The sequence below is a fragment of the Psittacula echo genome (genome assembly GCF_963264785.1).
Source record: "Psittacula echo genome assembly, chromosome: 4".
Classification (NCBI taxonomy): domain Eukaryota; kingdom Metazoa; phylum Chordata; class Aves; order Psittaciformes; family Psittacidae; genus Psittacula; species Psittacula echo.
In genome coordinates this window covers 3,178,830-3,198,529 of record NC_137738.1, presented here as the reverse complement: position 1 = coordinate 3,198,529, position 19,700 = coordinate 3,178,830, and the positions used below count along the sequence as shown (strand labels likewise).

General features: G+C 40.2%; 1 protein-coding gene across 2 annotated transcripts in view; it reads right to left on the bottom strand.

Annotated features, from left to right (window-relative positions):
* CENPF (centromere protein F) overlaps positions 1-17,858 on the bottom strand; it is a gene marked incomplete at both ends in the record, with an annotated part of 40,195 nt that extends 22,337 nt beyond the window's left edge. For both annotated transcript variants that reach the window (XM_080616342.1, XM_080616343.1), the window contains 9 exons: positions 1,976-2,098; positions 4,086-4,214; positions 4,727-4,852; positions 6,298-6,500; positions 8,007-8,274; positions 10,913-11,004; positions 14,098-14,213; positions 16,340-16,536; positions 17,697-17,858. In XM_080616342.1, coding sequence (XP_080472468.1) covers positions 1,976-2,098; positions 4,086-4,214; positions 4,727-4,852; positions 6,298-6,500; positions 8,007-8,274; positions 10,913-11,004; positions 14,098-14,213; positions 16,340-16,536; positions 17,697-17,858 — 1,416 coding nt within the window. The remainder of the gene's footprint in view (positions 1-1,975; positions 2,099-4,085; positions 4,215-4,726; positions 4,853-6,297; positions 6,501-8,006; positions 8,275-10,912; positions 11,005-14,097; positions 14,214-16,339; positions 16,537-17,696) is intronic.
* Between the last annotated feature and the right edge of the window lie 1,842 nt (positions 17,859-19,700).

Below are 19,700 nucleotides of genomic sequence, written 5' to 3'. Positions count from 1 at the left end.
TACCACTGAAGTCTTCTATCTTCCAAAGCAGGGGACTCAAGCCAAACCACTTGCTGGGAACTGTCCCAGGCTCATGTGAACTCCCAAACTGTGCCTGGGAATTATAATTGGAAGAGTGCTAATCAGCAGGGCTAAAGCCATGCTAAGTGTTGTTCTAACAATTAGCAGTATAAAGAAGTCACATTCCAGTAGCTGGAATGATCCCCGACATTGTAATCTACCAGTATGAATGTACCTAAAGTTTCACCACGTACTAAAGTTGTACCTGCATTTGTGCTGATCTGAACAAAGCCCATTATTTCACTTTAAATCTGTTCATAGAATTTGGACAGGTACATTTGGGGCAGAAATTATGCCAGATTATTTTATATCTGCTCATGACAACGAACAACTAGCAAATTGTTTAAATAAAACCCACTGTGACACAGATTACATAGGTATTGAGCTTTCTTTCTTACTTCTGATTCTCCAAATAAGGAGAAAATTTGCATTGAGTGGTCTCTAGTGGCACTACTGCAACAATTTCAAGCATAGCTGCCCTAATTGCCACCAAAGCAAAACACTGTAACTGAGAAGACAAAAGAGACATTAAACTGAAAAGATATCTATCTGTGTATGTGAACATGAGAAAGCATGGAAGCATCCAAAGACTTCTCTGAATTTATCTTCATTTAGAGGAAGTTTGTATAGCAGTGTGTGTGTGTATTTTATAGAATCATAGAATGGTTTGGGTTGGAAAAGACCTTACGATCATCCAGTTCCAACCCCCTGCAGGGACACCTCACACTAAACCATGTCACCCAAGGCTCTGTCCAACCTGGCCTTGAACACTGCCAGGGATGGAGCATTCACAACTTCCTTGGGCAACCCCTTCCAGTGCCTCAGCACCCTCACAGTAAAGAACTTCTTCCTTGTATCTAACCTGAACTTCCCCTGTTTAAGTTTGAACCCATCACCCCTTGTCCTATCACTACAGTCCCTGACGAAGAGTCCCTGTCTGACATCCTTGCAGACCCCCTTCAGATATTGGATTCATTGGACTGTGTTTCTTCCAAGAAAAATACATTTATTTCTTTTTAAAGAGGATATAGTAAAGCTTTGTACAAAATCACTGAGGTCAGCAGTGTGCATCAAAGTAGTTGTTAGTGATTCTAGAGTTCACATTTAAAATCAGGTAAGCATTGACATATTTTCATTTCAGGATCAAAAGCAAGAGTCTCTTAAAACAAAACCCTATTTTTGCTAAAAGGTATATCCAACACAAACTAGAACCATATAAGCAGCATTACAGCAATGAACCCTAACCACACAGCCACTTCCACACACTGCATTTATCTACCTGACATGAGTGAAGACCTCTTTTATTTGTGTTACAACTCAGATATATTATTAAGGTACTCCATAAAAAGTTTTTAAAGATTCCTTATGGAAAAAGAACTATTTGAGTAAATGCTTGACAGTATTAGTGTTTACAAATTGGAGCAAGTCCAGAGGAGGCCATGAGGATCAGGGGACTGGAGCACCTCCCTTATTAAGACAGGCTAAGAAACCTGGGGCTTTCAGCCTAGAGAAGAGAAGCTGTGTGGAGATCTCAGCGCAGGTTCCAGTATCCGAAGGGAGACTACAAGGATGCTGGAGAGGGACTCTTCATCAGGGACTGTAGTGATAGGACAAGGGGTGATGGGTTTAAACTGAAACAGGGGAAGTTCAGGTAGACATAAGAAAGAAGTTCTTTACTGTGAGGGTGCTGAGGCCATGGAACAGGTTACCCAAAGAAGTGTTAAATGCTCCATCCCTGGCAGTGTTCAAGGCCAGGTTGGACAGAGGCTTGAGTGACATGACCTAGTGTGGGTCATCCCTGCCCATGGCAGGTGGTTGGAACTGGATGATCTTAAGGTCCTTTCCAACCCAAACCATTCTATGACTGTATGATTTACGGTATTAGTATTGTCAACTACTCCTCTGCATTGCTTACCTCAAAGCTTCTTGTCAAATCAGTTTCCTTAGTCTGGGCTGCTAACAAAGCCTGCTCTGCTCTGCACAGCTTCTGGGTGAGATCACTAGTGTTACATTCCAAGCATTGTTTTACTGCCATTACCTGTAAGAACGTTGAAAATCAACATTGTGATCAGAAGCAGAAATAAAACCTTTTTTAAACTCACCTTCTTGAACTCCAACATTCTATTACAAAATAAAACTGCATTATTTTATCCCACCATGAACCTTAGAGTGTTTGACTGCCGTTTAGAAAATAGCTGCTTATTGCCTTTCCATTCCTTTGCCTCTGACCAGAAAGATGAGATGTCTCTGAAACACATAGATTTCTAGACTCTGAAACTGGATTAATACATGTAACTTGCACCTACATCACCACATTTGTAGGAAACGGATGAGATTAGGAACGTAATAGCCTTTTTACTAAGCTAAGAGAATCAGAAAGTTAGGATCATAACTGCACTTACTATTCCATTGACACAGATTTTATACAAACTGGCTTTCTCTCTTTCAAAATAGTCCTATAATGTTCCAGATTAAAAAGGAAATAAATGCCATTATCAGATCAAAATAGTGAGATCTATTCTGAGGTCATCAGGTAATAAATTTGCTTTCTTGGAGAAAGAAGTGAAAGTCACTTATTTTTTCTGTCTACGAAATCAATTTCTCCAGTAAGCATATACAGAAGAATGTGCAAATAAGCACTGAAAACATTTGTCAGTGGATTCCCATGGCTATATTTCTAAACTAAAAGAAGCCTGCAGGAAAGCTGCTGTCAGCTTTGGAACTGCTGGTTCAGTTCAGCCTGCTAATGGGGCATCTCAAAATAGCTTTCAAAAACATGGGGCCCTTCTTAGAAATTCAGGTAGCTGTGCTGCATTACAGCTGCTCAAGAGTTTTCTGAGGCTTTTAAACATTTCTCTTTTGTGGTCACCCACTCTTCAGGCTTGTGTGTGGCTTTCTAACTTTCCTGAAATGAATCGTAGAATAGTTAGGGTTGGAAAGGACCTTAAGATCATCCAGTTCCAACCTCCCTGCCATGGGCAGGGACACCTCACACTAAACCACGTCACCCAAGTCTCTGTCCAACCTGGCCTTGAACACCGCCAGTGATGGAGCATTCACAACTTCCTTGGGTAATCCATTCCAGTGCCTCACCACCCTCACAGTAAAGAATTTCTTCCTTATATCCAATCTAGACTTCCCCTGTTTAAGTTTTAACCTATTACCCCTTGTCCTATCACTACAGTCCTTAGTGAAGAGTCCTTCTCCAGCATCCTTGTAGGCCCCCTTCAGATACTGGAAGGCTGCTATGAAGTCTCCACGCAGCTTTCTCTTCTCCAAGCTGAACAGCCCCAACTTTCTCAGCCTATCTTCATAAAGGGGTGTTTCAGTCCCCTGATCATCCTCGTGGCCCTCCTATGGTGGGTTTGTGACAACTAAGGTGGTCTAATAGCTAGGTCCTGCCACAGCTGTAGAATCCTCCTTTGTATTGATGATGTTCATCCTTACATAAGCCATGATGCTCATCTGATTTTGAGGAGAATCAGTTCAGGGAGTGAAGCTCACAGCTACCACTTGCGTCTCTGTACACATACGCTAATTTACGTTTTTCCTTTGCTCTTTTAGCTCCTGTGTCAGCTCTCCACAGGGTCACATGAGGGGTTGCACTGCCAAACAAGTACCACCAGGAGTGCACAGCCAGAGTCTGTGTTTCAAAGGGCAACTTACCTGTTTAGCTCTATCATCAAACTGCATTTCAGCACATTTGCCACATGAGGTGTCTCTTGCGATCATACTTAGCTGCTCCTTGCTCTAACTGACTTATTTCAGGTGCACTGTTTTGCATTCACATCTCCTTCCCTGTGGGAAGCGGACTACCCTCAAACTTTAAAAGCCTGCCATTCACATTTAGATACATAGCATTTTAGTGAAAAACAGTAAACACAAACCAGCTAATACTGTGCAAAACACTACTACAAGCCCCCACATCAATTATATTTTGCTTTATGTAAGATTAAAGTAAGGCAGTACTGCTGAGACAAGTCAATTCCAGCTCTAGTAGAAGATTTTAATATAAAAGCACCTACTTTGTCAAATTCTGCCTGTAGAGCATTGGAGTCATTTTTGGCTTGCTGCAGCTCTTGATGCAGTTTGTTTACTATCTGGTTGCACTGCTGATCCAGTGTTTGTAAGGAGCGTTGCTGACAGGAGAGTTCCTAGAAACAGTGGTATAGTAGGAAAGAAATAAACACGTAACCGCAATAAGTCTGTGTTTTCGTTACTGGAGCAATAACAACTGATTTGGAATAGGTTCAGTATCTCTTCGAGATCCTGGGTTAGCATCTAGACTAACGGACTTTGTGAAAACACTTTTTTACTTGAGAGCAAGATGCCTGCAAAATTAACTCAGATTCCACAGAAATAACTGAGTCAGTTATTAAGTTGGAACTCAAATATACATAATTCTGTGGACAATGAAGCCTAGCTTTTCATGGATTTGTATCTCAGTTGGGTCTCTCGCCCATGTTGTCTATGTAGTAGTACCATAATTCTGCACCTGTCCAGCAGCTTCTCCCCTCCACTGGGGTGTTTGTTTTCAGTTTGCTAGCTACCTTTGCAACCTCTCTATGAATTGTGAATGCAATTAACTGAATAGCAGATACACAAAATAAGCCATGTGATTTCATGTCCTCAGGAAGTCAGAATTAAAGCATTCTTCTTGACTTACCTGTTGATATTCCTTTTCCTTTGCCTTTATTTTCTGTTCCAAAGACTGACGAGCACTCTCAGCATTCTGTCTTTGGCAATTCAGTTCTTCTGACAATCTTTTCACCTTTTGCTCCATCATTTGGACCTAGAATAATTTAATTATGAATCACAAGTGTTAAAAATACAAGTGACATTTTATTTCGGTTTATAGGCACTCATATAAAAAGAGTGGTTTCTCCTACTACAATTGCTCTAGCATTCATATAACCTACAGAATAACTTTAGCTGGTTCCATATAAACTCTTAGTAGTCCAAAGTACTAAACTTGTACTTGGTTTTTTTAGTAAGAATGTGTATATATAGAAACTTAACTTAAAAGAAAGACTTTTCAGAGGAACTGAGCTGTTAGGTTGGGTCAGCTGCCTTTCCACAAACTCACTGCAATGACAGTGCCTTTATGTAGTCAATGGACTGTGTTGAGAATATGATCTTACCATACTCACTGCAAAGACTTTCCCTAAGTTGGCTCCTCACAGAGCTAGCAACAAGCTGAATGCACCTGTCTCTCAAAAGGCAAACCATCAACATGTAAAAGTTTACTTTAAGGACCAACACAGGAGTTGTGGGAAACAGTAGTTTTACAATAAAGTTAGGTAGCACGTAGAAACTTGCTGGCAAAGATGGATAACAATTACTACATCCTGAGAAGATACACGTAGAAACATCTTTTTTCCTACCCTGTAGATCAATCAAAGTACTATAAATAAATACAAATATAGATGGAAATATGAAGATTCAGGAATTATGAATCTCTGCACTACTTACAAGCATGTCAAATGCTGTGAAAAAGGATTTCAGGAAGGTAAGGCAATCAACAAAAAAGGTAACTTCTTACTTTTTACCTTCTACAGTTTGAACTAAATTATTTTAAACACTGGCATTCACTTCATATGATTATGAGCAAAAACCGGAACCACTTCATATTTTTATATGTATGCACTTAAATACACTCTGTAAATACTTGACTAAGCCAGTTGTACTACCCCTACTGGTTTTATACTATGAATCCAAGCTCCTTAGGATTAAAACCCATGAAATCTCACTTAGAAACTACATATATTCTGAATCATGCAAAGGATAAAAAATCATTTTTACCTAGTTTTTATTTTACACATGCAATTTACAATCCAAAGGCATCCAATAGTACAAGCAGCATACTGATTTTCAGCCAAAGTTACATGACAGAGTCTATTTAAAGGTCACAAATTGCCACCAGATGTCATTGTTGCTCTGTGCAACAGAATTCCATTCTCTATTTTTCAGAATTCCACGAATCTTGCCTGAGGATGAAAAATAATTCTTCAGGTGGTGTAAGAACCTTCCAGAAAATGGGTGACTGCTTTATGAGTATTTCCATTGTTACAGTAATACGTATCAAACCAACACAAACTCAAAACTTGATCCTCAGCAAATACTCATGCAACTCACCTGAGAATCTTGATTCTCACTAAAATGGCTGCAAATTGACATACATTAATACTGGGAATGAATTGTAAGGACAGTCCAAAGATGTGTGATGCAACATTTTACCTGTGTGGTAGCTTGATCAAGTTGTGTTCTCGTTTGAGTCAGTTTATCTCTGGTTTTGTTCAGAGCCTTATCCTTCTCTGTTAATTCCAACTTCATTCTGACCAGCTGCAGTTCAGTTTCTTGATGTTTATTCATATGGGATTTCTTCATTTTTTCCTGAGCTTGCAGTTGTTGTTCTAGGTCCTTAACAGTGGAATTTAGCTCTGAATGTTAGAAACAGTAAAGATTAAGGGTACTTTCTGCTTTGAAAGGTACACCTTCCATCCCAGTACTCAAATTTCCAAGTGTCCACACATTCTAAAACATTCAGTATGTTTGATAACTCAAGTTCCTGACACAGGCAGACACCCTGTAAAACGTTCAGCAAGCTAAAACAAAACTCTCTTCTACTACTATATCAGTGACTAAAACTATCGAGACTGAAAGACAGTTGACTCTAAATAATTTCCACTTTGTAATACATTAGAACACAGCAAAATGTGACATCAGGCACAAATGCTGCAAAGGCAAAGTCAGTTTATTCTTCTGCTGGTTTGTCTTTGTTTTTGTTGTTTCTAAACACACAGAAATATGTCACTTATCAAAGCTGCTTTAATTTTTTTACTTTTTAAGAGGAAAGACACCCACTTGAATTATTTGTTTGAGTCCTCTCCTTCCAAGAGGCTTTTCAGCTACTGAGCATCTGTAAGTACAGTACCTTATGTTTCAATCTTTTTTCCTGTCCCAAAGCAGAATCCATATAAAGTGAAACCAAGTGATCTTGTCACAATATACATCAGTAAGAGTTTACTTTCCAAAATACAATGTGATTTTACAGCAGAAAACATAGCCAGCTACAGGGAATATTACCCAGAATTACTATTATCTGGTGATAATTTTGTTTAAAAAAAAAAAGTCTTGCTTCTAAGTTGAAAATGGCACCTAATTGGATGTTTTACATGCAGGTATTTGGATAAACATTTTGGACAGCATGGGAACTTGCAAAACAGTCCTAAAAGAAACGGTGGAAAAGCTGGTCCAAGTAGTAAGCTTAAGTAAATGTTCACCAAATCCACAGCGAACCAACTCTTTGCTCTCTTTCGACTATAAGATCTCAAGAATGATTATTACTTCATGTCAATATGCACAATACAGGATCATCATATCTTGCTTCTTTATTGTACTTTCTGCATCATACTTCCTTCTGTGCTTCCAGTTACATCCATTATGGACCAACTGAGCTATACATTTAGCATGTCCAGACAATGAATTTTTAAGACAGATATTGCTTAGCTACAAACCTCAAGCAATACAAAATGAAGGAAGCGATAGGATAGAATTGAATTTAACAGTGAGATGTAATGAAATCTTGAAGAGATTTTTTAACTCTGCTTCAACAGAATTGTTCTATGAGCAATGGAATTATTGGAGAAGGCTCTTTTCCTTTTATATATGATGTCCACTACCCACCCCTGAAAATACAAACTCCTCCCTTCTGCCTCTCACACCCCTTATGTAAAAGATACCAGTTTGTTGATAATTTCTGTGTACTGGCTGATCACTGAAGATACATACACCAGTGGCCAACTAGGCTAGCTGCCAAAGGCAAAACCAGGTATCTCTTCCTTGCTAAAGCACTAATTCCAATACCTCTCTTCCTATCTGCACACCAGGTTTCATGAAACCATATAGGAGACTTCCTGTGGGTTTTAAACAAATACATCAGGTACCTTGGTTCTGTGCTCTTAGCTGGATCACAAGTGAAGAATTATAATCATCCGCAAAGCTGCTGTTGAGCTCACTCTTCTCTGATATTACACTAGAACTTGTTTCTTTCTCCCATGGAAAAGAAGATGTTGCAGAACTTCCCTTTGCAGGTGTTGCTTGATTTCTAGATGGTGTCTTCTCTTGTTGCCATGAAAACACAGATGAGGAAGCCTGATGCCGAGCAATCTCCCTGTGACTCAAAGAGCTTTGAGGACGAGGCTGATTTATTTTCTGTGTCCAAGAAAAAAAAAAAAAAAAAAGGATCTACCTTTACACAGCTCCATATCCAACATATAACAAAATAATTATTAATAAGCAAATAGTAGGTTCCTGGTCATTTCACACTATTTTTATACTATTTATATTAAATAACTTTAGCCCAATTATCCAGTACACTGGATACAGTAACCCAAACCAGGATCTCCAAAAAAACTAGTCTGATCTGTTGATAAGTAACATAACCAAATTTTTGCCTTTTTCAAGAGAGATCCCCATCATTTACCCTCTACATTTTTCAAAACTTAAGCCTCCATTTTTGCAGGAAAATGTTGACACAAGTAAACCTGTATATGGAAGTCTAGACTAACATATCTGACCCACATGTAGTTCTTCCGGACAAACACAGGTGAATTCAGAGCAGAATTAAACTTATACACACATAATACCCCAAAATTGCAGTAATAAAGTACCTCAGGTAGAAGCTTTCTCTTCCTACAGAAAAATTAAGCATAGCTAAAATAGTAGGTGTTCTTTTCTCCTTAAGTGGAAAAAAAAATAAACCAAACTCAAAAAACCCAAGCCAAAACAAAAACCCCCACCTCAAGCAGTAAAATCCCCACTGTATTTTTTAGCTTGGTTTTCAAATGCTTCCAATTCGAATATTTCAATTATTCTTTTATTAAACTAAACCCCTAAACTAGGTAATATCCAGTGTGACTTCTCAATCCAACCAGAGATTATGTTATGTAGGAATAGCTGTGCTAAAACCAGGAATCTATATAGTCCAGAATGCAGTGTCCAGTCCTGTAATTTGTCTATAGATACAGAGCATAAAACTCTAACCATGCATAGAGCAATCATTCCCCTTATATACCATTTAAATTTACAGAGTTTCTGAGGCAAAAGTCTGAATCCAGGTAATGAATCAATTTTTACTGAAATACTTTACAGGTACTTTCTCTTTTGGATCAGTTTCAATTTTACAAGACTCTGACAAAGAGTTCTGCCACTTAACACAGTACAGTGGAATAAACCAGTTTTTGTTCTGAGCCTGCAGAGCTGGTTCTGTAATTATGCCTTATGGAAAGCAAGAAAATGACCAATTCCCTGTTTCATCTCTTGATCCTCACTTGATCTTTGTACCACCCACTTCTACTCTATCTGTTCGGAAACAAGTGAACAGAATTTGCAAGAAATACTCCAGATGTGAGAGCCATTTGGCTGTATATGGGCAAAGAGTATTTTCTCATTACTTCTTAAGTCTTTTCCAAAAAAATTACTTTTCATCATCGCTGAGGAAAATACTGAAGTTTTCAGAGAACTAGAATTTCTGAATTGCTTCCTGGAATCATGGAGCCTGACAGCACTTGGGTACGCATCTATCATGTTATGTTTTCCAGATGCATTACTTCATATTTTTTTACACCGATTTTTATTTACCATCTTAATTATTGCAATTATTTAGTATTACTAAACACTGAGTAGTCTTCAACCATATTGTTCAACTCTAAAATCACTAATGAATATGCTGAATAGCACAGTTTTCTTTAGAAACCCTTTTGAGGCTCCAATTTTGCTCCCCAGTAAAAACTGACCACTGCCCTCAATCTTCACCTTTAAATTCCCAAGAGCTACTGCCCATTATCAAAATAGTTCATTTTTTTTCAGTGTTCTGTGAATATCCTATGGTGACATTACACTGAGTCACACTTAACTCACTATTCTCCAATTTATTCTTAAAAAATCCCCCTAAACTCTGAAAGTATGAGGCATGATTTCTCTTTACACCTTTTCTCCATACACGATACCTATGCATGCATCAATGAAAGTATTGCTTCAAGTTTCTAACAATTCACCCAGGACAAAAAGCTGACCTGACTAAACTACATTCCCAGGAATCAGCACTATAAACCTTTTTTAGATGGCATCATCCTCGTCCCCTTCCAGCGTCAACAGAAGAACAAAATAATTTGCACATCACAGAGATTCAGCAGTCCCACACTGCAGTGCCCTGTCAATTTATGGGTATTATCTGTATTTGGTGATTTTTAATTACTATTCATTTTATCAATTCATTTTAAGAGTACTTCTGAATTTTCAATTTGAGGCTGAGCCACAGATTCAGCCTCAATAAAGAAAGACTCTGATATAGAAAACTTTTTGAGCCTTTAAATAGTGAATATCAAATAAGTTATTTCAGCTTTTCTGCAGTTGCCTTTTTTCCTTTGAGGGATTTCACATCTTAGTCATCTATAGGCCTCAGAGATTCCCTTATACTGTTCCCACTACTTATGTGTTTGGAAAAAGTTACTAGTTCTTATTTGCAAAGTGAGTTATTTCTCATTATCTTTCCAAAGCTATTTTATTATTATATTTGGCTTGGCAAAACTGACATTATTTTCTCTCGCCTGTGCTTGCACAAGATCTCCACTTCTTGAAGAATGTGTTCTCATTTTTAATGTCTTTCTTTCCTTTGCCATTCAATTATGTTAGCTTTTCTTGATTCTCCAAGAGTACATCAGAATGGCAGTACACACAGTCTAATTCTCTCTGTAGAATACATTTCACTAAGTTTTCCACTCCATTTTCCAAGTTCACTCAGTAGTTATTTTCTTAGATACCACACATACCATTCTCAAGAGACACTTACTTTTACCTGGATGGTTCTCAGTTCTAATTCTAGCTTTTTCCTTTCTTGTACTTCTTTCTTGTATTTTTCTTCTAGTTCTTCAAACTTGGTATCTACAAAGACACAATGAATACTGCTTCATAATGCAACTTATTACATAGGTAATCGTTTCTAATTGCTATTACAGGAATGATCGTAGAGTAGTTTGGGTTGGAAGGGACCTTCAAAGCTCACTAGTCAAACCCCCCTGCATTGAGCAGGGGCATCTTCAACTAGATCAGGTTGCCCAGAACTACATCCAGCCTGACCTTGAATGTCTCCAGGGATGATGCATCCACCACCTCTCTGGGCAACCTGGGCCAGTGTTTTACCAACCTGATTGTGAAGAATTTTTTCCTCATGTCCAGCCCAAATCTCGCCTTTCAGTTTAAAATCATCACCCCTTGTCCTATCACAAAAGTCCCTGATAAAAAGTCTCCTCCCATCTTTCTTATAGGGCCCTTTTAAGAACTGAAAGGCCACAATAAGGTCTTCCCCGAGTCTTCTCTTCTCCAGACTGAACAACTCAAACTCTCAGCCATTCCTCACAGGACAGGTGCTCTAGTCCTGCTCTGTACCCTCTCCAACAGGTCCGTGTCTTTCCTGTACCAAGGACTCCAGAGCAGGATGCAGGACTGCAGGTGGGGTCTCACGAGAGTAGAAGGGCAGAATCACCTTCCTTGACCTGCTGGCCATGCTCCTCTGGGTGCAGCCCAAGATACGAGCAGCCTTCTGGGCTGCAAGCACACATTGCCAAGCCATGTCCAATCTTTCATCCACTAGCACTCCCAAGTCCTTCTCCTTTGGGGTACTCTCACTCCCTTCATCCCCCCAGTCTGCATTGATACCTGGGGTTGTTCCAACCCAGGTGCATATTGTATATATACATATTGTATATATATAGCATTGATGTGTTACATTATATATACATGCATATAGATGTTAATTTTTACTGTTCAAGATTTCCTACCAGCAGCCCAAGAACATTAATATTACTAAGAAATGAGCAGAAAATAAGGCTGGATCTTTTCCGCAAGTTCTTTTCAAATGCAATAGGAATTGGGCAATGAATTTACTTAGGATTCTTCCACTGGAATTGTAAGAGGAGCATATTAGTCCAAAACAAAAGTCCTGCTTCCTTTTCTTTGTATTTATGTATCATTCCACAACTCCCAGGAATATCACAAAACTAAAATGCTTTGTAGCATTCTATGAAGCAGTTGAGGGAGTGCAATAGTCTCACCCTACCCTGCATTAGGGAGGTCCCACCTCAAGTACTATGCACAGTTTTGAGTGTCTCAGTATAAGAATGTCATCAAACTATCAGGCTGTTTCCAGAGAAGGACAACCAAATTGGTGAAAGGCCTTTGAGAGCAAGACTTTTGAGGAACAGCTGAAGTCACTTGGTTCATTCACCTTGGGAAAGAAAAGGCCAGGGCTGATCTTATCACAGGCTACAACTTCCTCACAAGTATGGGTTAGGGGGAGCAGCAGTGGAAGAGAGGTGCTGATCTCCTCTCTCTGGTGACCAGTGACAGGACACAAAGGAAATGGAATGAACCTGCATCAGGAAAAGTGCAGACTGGACATCAGGAAAGTGTTCTTCACTGAGAAGGTGGTCTTGTCACTGGAACAGGCTCCCCGGGGAAGTGGTCAAGGCACCAATCCTGTCATTATTCAAGGAGGACAATGCTCAAGTCATATGACTTAGTTTTAGGTAGCTCTGAAAGGAGCGACCTTATGGATTGCTTTGAACTTGAGATAGTCTGGGATTTTCAGGAATGTAAAACTCCAACTTTCAAATGAAAAAAACCTCTCCAGCAATACCATTTTAAATAGTTATTTAAATAATTTATCAAATCCCAATTTCAGGAGTGTCATGTTTAGTGGAATGCCTGACACTGCCACTACTGTACCCCTAGGAGAAATTAAAAGGAACAAGAGTGCAAGAAAGTGTCTCAGGTTTCCCATCTGAATAAGAGTGAGATGCCAAACAGAACATTTGTTCACAGCAAAGAGGTAAACAGCATGCATAATATTGAACCTGTCAAGGTTTCAGCAGATACAGCATAAGGCTGTGTTCTGGGTTCAGCAGTAGCAGTCATTTTTCTCCTTCTTAGTAGCTGGTGCAGTGCTGTGGTTTTGACTTTCGGCCTGGGAACAGCACTGATAACACTGATGGTTTTAGTTGTTGCTAAGTCATGTTTACTCTGACCAAGGACTTTGTGAGTCTCATGCTCTGCCAGGGAGGAGGGGAAGCCGGGAGGAAGCAGAGACAGGACACCTGACCCAAACTAGCCAAAGAGGTATTCCATAACACAGCACGTCATGCTCAGGATGTAAAACTGGGAGATCACTGCCGGGGTTGGGCTGGGTATCGGTCAGCGGGTGTTGCATGGCTGTATTCTTTTCCCTTGTTATTTCTCTTATCATTATTATTCTTGGTGGTAGCAGTAGTGGTCTGTGTTATACCTTAGTTACTGGACTGCTCTTATCTCAACCCATGGGAGTTACATTCTTTTGATTCTCCTCCGCATCCCTCCAGGAGTGGGGCAGAGGGGAGGAAGGGGGGGGAGCGAGCAGGCAAGCTGTGTGGCTGACTGGGCTTAAACCATGACAAGCTGTCTGGCTACAGAACAGTTCTCCAGTTAAGGAACCTTCCGTTTACTTTTCCAGTTCATTCAAATATTTTAAATCTATCTGATGTCACTAATTTGAAGATAGAAGTGATGGTTTGAAACAGTGCATAAATTGTGCAGATCATCATGCACAAAAATAGTTTAAATAAAATTTTCTAAAGAAACAACATGACTGTTGACTGAACTTTAAAGTACCTGTGGTACACAAGAAAGATTTGCTCTTCACTACATCAAGGGAACAGCTGACACTAGGAACAGGCATTCAAAAACTTGCTGCAGTCTGTTGAAGGATTTTCTACTATTCCATGTCTATCAACATAATCCTGAAAAGATGTAATATTTGCAATAAGTGTTCAGTCTGCACTAATCATTTTTAAACTTACAGTGGTATGAATTAGACATTCTCATAATAAGCTTTATAATAGGGACTAGGCAACTCAGTACAAATGTAGTGTGGGAAATACTCCTCCACCCTCCAAGAAAACTGGCTGTTAACTATCTGTGCTAGACAAAGAAAAAGTCATTTACCATTATGACTTTGAGCTGGTGTTAAAGGAGCAGTAAAGCTTTTCTGTGGAGCACCACTGAATGATAAGTCTCCTGCAGTCAATGTTTGCTGACTTCTCTCAAGCTCACATTTGTATCTGTTTAGGAAAAAAAACAGCGACAAAAATTAGTCATGGAAACTAAAAGGTTAATTATCTGTTTTTAAGAGCCTGAAGCACACAAGTAATTTATATGATTCTAAGAATTTAAAGATCAAGTCAAGATACATTCACTGAAAATCTTCAGTACTGTAACACTGAAATATGAATGCTTTGTTCAGTTTCAGTATATTTAGTCAATTACATAGGAGTCAAAGCTGAAAACCAAAATCAATTCCAGAGTACATGACAATCAGTTAGAACTGCTAAAGATTTCACTTACGCAGCTGTAGTCCATCTAAACACACCCAAATCACTGTAAATACTGATAACATATAACTCCTACTCTTCAGTAAGCATCTTTATGATAGGAAATATGCAACTTTTATCCTATGTTCTGATACTGCACACTTTGAGAAACTGATGCATACCTCATGGGAAGGGAATACCCTCCACCCAAAACATCACAGCAGACTACCCATTCTTGTGACTCTTGTGAGCACAAAGAGTTACAAACTCATGAAGTGAAACCAGATGACTAGTTTGGAGTTTATACAGCAACTTTCGTCCTGCCCAGCAGGCACAGGTTGATAAGATAATGGTTTCAACTTCCCCCTCCTTTTTACAGCACAACATCAAGAACTTCCCTCCCGGTGGATTGTTAGCTGCTATGAAGTAGTAAATGATCAGTTACCAGCATAAAACATACCTGAACATGCCTGCCAAGATCAAGCTACCTGTAGTAACTGATGATATTTTGTGACAGATACACAAAGTAATGTAATGGAAAGGAGAGAATTCAAGTAAACTGGACTTAATTTTGGGAATGGATAAATGGAATACACATCCTTAGCCTGCAGCTTCCCTGACCCAGCATTTGACATGAGACACAGAAACTTAAGTGGTTCTATCAAGCCCTGCTAAATCTACCTAGATTCTTTGATGGATCTTAGCAACTTCTTACACAAAGCTCTTGTTTCTACATGTCAAATTGTTTAGTTGAAATTTAAAATCTTATCACAGCAGTCAAATACCTAAATACCTCAACTATCTCTAGTTTTCCCAAAGAGGGCACGGGGGGAGGGAAGGGAGGAGGGAGGGGAAAAATAAAGGAAAAACAATCAAACAAAACCCCAGAAAGACCAACACACTTCTTTATTTGCTTCCATTTGGATGGAATGAGGCAAAACTTAAAGGAAGTAGACATATTAGAAGCCACGAAAGAAAAAAAAAAAAAAAAAAGGCAAAAACCACACCCCCCCAAAACAACTAAGCCAAACCCGTAAGAAACCTGGTCTCACACCCCTCCCCTGTGACAGTACTTTCATATTATAGTACCAGCACAACAGTTTATTGCACAGGCAGAATACCCAGCTTGACTGATGCACACAAAGTTTCAGAAATACTTTTATTTAAGAACAGAAGGTGCCTTTAGTATGACAACAAGTTTAACATAACATTCACTTCACTATGGGTAACTGTTCCATTTGCGTAGCACCCTCAGATAAAGGATTTTAGTCGTGTCTGCATTACAGAAGATTCTTTTATTACTTGCATTCCACCTCTACAGACAGCACACACATACTATCCCAGTAATAAGTGTTTAAAAGTTGAGTTCTTTGAATTAAGCTCTTCTTCACCAAAGCAACTGGATTCAGTGATTCAGGCACTGCTTTTGACAGCTTCCTCTTCCACTCCAATAGATGTTCATGCCTTCTTCCAGTAGTATTTTATTGGTAGACTTGATCTTACAGACTGAATTGTCCATGTACCTTCTGAGCAACTCCAAGCCCTTGGCAGTTTACCTTTGCCAAGTGACTCAGCTGTGCTAGCTGTTTTGTTGTTGTTTAAGATCACAGACAGTTCTCACATGACACTGCAGAATTCCCCCCAGTTAAGGAGGAACTATAGGTATTAACTGCTTCAAGTGGCAGACAGATTTATGTAGAAGTCTGTATGTGCATGTGTGTATGTAAAAACGGGTCCATGTTTTGAGACTTCAGCCACAAAATCTGAATTAAGCATGAGATGAAAAGAAACTAGAATACCATAAAGGATACATAAATGAATAAAACGTGAGAAAATAAATGTTATACATGGGTTAGAGACATAGAGCAAGTCCTTACCTTTTCAGTTCTTGTTCTAGCCTTTCTATGTCCTTCTTGCTGGAATTCAGCTGTCCTGACTGAATGTTAATTTGAGATTCCTTTGCCTGAAGATCATGTGATATTTTCTGCTTTGCTTTCTCAAGACTATCACACAATTCCATCAAGCTCTGGTTCTCTCTTTTCAATAATGCAGCTTCATTTTTTTCATTTTCAACCTAGTTGAAATATAGACCATTTCAAAAAAATCTCACACAATCTCTACACTTCTATTATTTTAATAACACAAAGTTTACAAACTGCTATTTTTTTCCTACCATTTCAAAATCCTGACAGCACCAAAATCTCAGCTATACACATAATTTAAATATTTCTTGGGTGTGAACAAAACCACCTCTCCTGCAATTCAACAGTGACATTAATAATTGCTATTTATTGACTAGACAAGCTCATAGAAACATGAATCAATCCTTAAATACTAATAATCCACACTAGATTGCTAATCCACGCTGACCATCTCGCCGCTTCTTTCCAGCCTATCAAATTCAGCAATCAGAATACCTTGACTAAACAAAAAATGCACAATGATTACCAAGAGTCACAGCTTTGAAGCTGAAAGTAGAGTCTGGCAGTAGACATCCTCCTCCCCTACAGCTTCTGACAGACAGGCACAGTCAGGCTAGAGGTTTGCACAACATTATTCTTCTGGTTGAAAGACGTATTACCTACTGCTTTCAAGTTTTAAGGCACTCTTATTTGAGCACAGCCCTTTGTGTTATGGGAGCACAGCAGTTCCTCTGGCTGGTTGAGGAAACTGACAGGAAGAAACTCAAAGAAAACTACAAGGCTTAAGTTTTGCTAGAAAAAGTTGTAGCAGCCTAAAGAGAATAAAAGGCAGCCTCTGTAATTTGCCTTGGAGCTGTATTCAAACATTACAAAACAATATGCAACTAAATGGTTCATCTCCGATCTGAAGCACAGCAGGACTGTAGTGATAGGCAGTATTCGAGGCCAGGTTGGACAGAGGCTTGGGTGACACGGTTTAGTGTGATGTCCCTGCCCATAGCAGAAAGATTGGAACTAGATGATCTGAAGGTCCTTTCCAACCCTAACTATTCTATGATTCCAGGATGGGCACTCATGCCAAACATAAATAGGAAGCAGGAATTCTATTAGCAAACAACAAGAACTAAACAGAAGGGAGAATATGGTAAATATTAATATAAGTAGTTGATATTATATTTCTATGCTACCTTTCCAGTCAGTGGGAAGAAACAAGACACTAACCCACCCCTAGGGACAACCAGACAAAAAATTTGCAATTGTGTTTGGCATAGAGAACAGCATTTTAGGACAATGACAACAGGGCCTCTGATACCTTCTGCTTCTGTTTCTGCAGAGCTGCCTCCAAAGACTCTAACTGGAACTGTCTTTGCTGACGCTCCTTTCTAAGCTTGTCCACTTGACTTTCCAGCTCATGAATCTTCTGAAGGACTCTGGGGGAGACGCCTTCTTTCCATTCCTCCACAGCCCAGCTCATACTGGCACAATTTTTATTACAGAATGGACAGTGCTATGCCTGAAACACAAAGACAGATAACTGATCTTTCAGCAAGCCTTCCTTTTAAACAAACTGCATTCTTAACCTTAGCAGTGATTAGAACACAGTATTTCACAGCTGTGTAGGCTTCCTGATCTACATACCAAGCAGCAGCTTTTAACATTAAGTCGTATTTTGACACACTCTTACCCAGCTGAAAATTTAAAACCTCACATTAATCAATCTAACAATAACAGGGTTTATATTCGTATAATTGCATTTGACTGCTGTATTTCAGAAAGTTTCTCTCCATACCTTACGCTAGATTGCAGAAAACCATTAGTATTGTATTTCAGCGGCATTTAATCCGAAAGTTGGCAAAACCCCATCGCTTCATTTTGGCGTGGCACGGACTCACTTCCCCGAGATACCAGCATAACTCGGAAATCAGTTACAAAGAATAAATTACCTCAGAATAACTAAAACTGAAGAGGAACGACGGCCGGGCACAGCTCACCCAGGCGTGGGGAGCTCAGACTGTCAGGAATACCCCTGCTCCCATCCTCAGAAAGCGCCCCACGGGGACACACCGCAGCTCACCGGCCCGCTCCGGGTGCCTGACACTCACGAAGAGCTCCCGACTGACCGGTCACTCACTCTTAAGCGCTGCCCAGGGTCCAGCAGCAGTCACTCGGACCCCAGCTGCGTTCCTCTGCTCCGGCTCGCACCGCACCTCACCTCACACCAGACGCCACGACCGGACGCGCCGCAATTCAAAGCTGGCACCGCCCCGCGGACGTTTGCTTACGCCCAAGTGATGGCGCCCCCGAGCACGCTGATTGGTCCCGCCACGTCGTTTCTCGCCATACGGACCTCACCCCATTGGCAACGGAGTCGCGGCTCCAGGTCGCCATCGCTCGTGATTGGCTGGTTTGGAAGCATTTAAACTCCATTGGACGTGGCAGCGCAGGGGTGGGGCAAAGCCGGCTTTTAATTGGCTCCGCAGGCTCTTGCCCATGGCAGGGTGGGGTCTTTGGCGCTGGGGGAGCGCAGGGTGCTGCTCGGAGGGTTGAAGCCGCGGTGCCGTCGGCGCCTGTTCGCAAAGCCAGCCCACCGGAGAGCCCCGTGGTACGGCGGGAGGAAGAGGGCTGCTGCGGGGATAGCACCGACAGGGGAGCGGCAGATGTCGGGGAGGGGTGGATCTTTTATCCGAGATCGTTTTCCCCGTCACACAGAGAGCCTGAGGTTTGGAAAAGAAAAGTAAACGTGTCCCGTTTAAATAGACGATGTCCTGATGATAACGCCTTCGCTTGAAGAGATCTACAAAAAGATCATCAAGTGGTTTAGTATTGGGGTCTGCCCAGATTTCCTCTGGGGAATGGATTTTATGAGGGGGCAAGGGGGAGAGGGAAGGCAATTCAGTCCAATGCTGCCTATTTGCTACCCTAACGTAGAAACACAAAGTAAAAAAAACCACTTCTAAGTGTGTTCTAACAGTGACCATAGAATGCAGATGGGAACAGCAAAAGCTTAAGGACTCCAAAACTTCTGTGAACTTCCTTGGGTTCCAAACGCTTTCTCTGGTGTTCCCCTCTTCCCCCGTCCACCAATCTGAGGGGGTTTTGGCTTTGAAACACAATGATGTTTCCATCAGAATCGGGGAGTTACGATTCTATGGTTATTTCACCTAATGTCTTGCGTCTTATTATCACGCTGAGAATATTTCCTCAAGCACTGTTCTTTTAATCACATTTAGGAACTTGAGTTAAAAAAATCTTCCTTAAGAAAAACAGCTGAGCAGTCAGATTATAAATATGGTGCAACTGACTCACTGGCACGTTG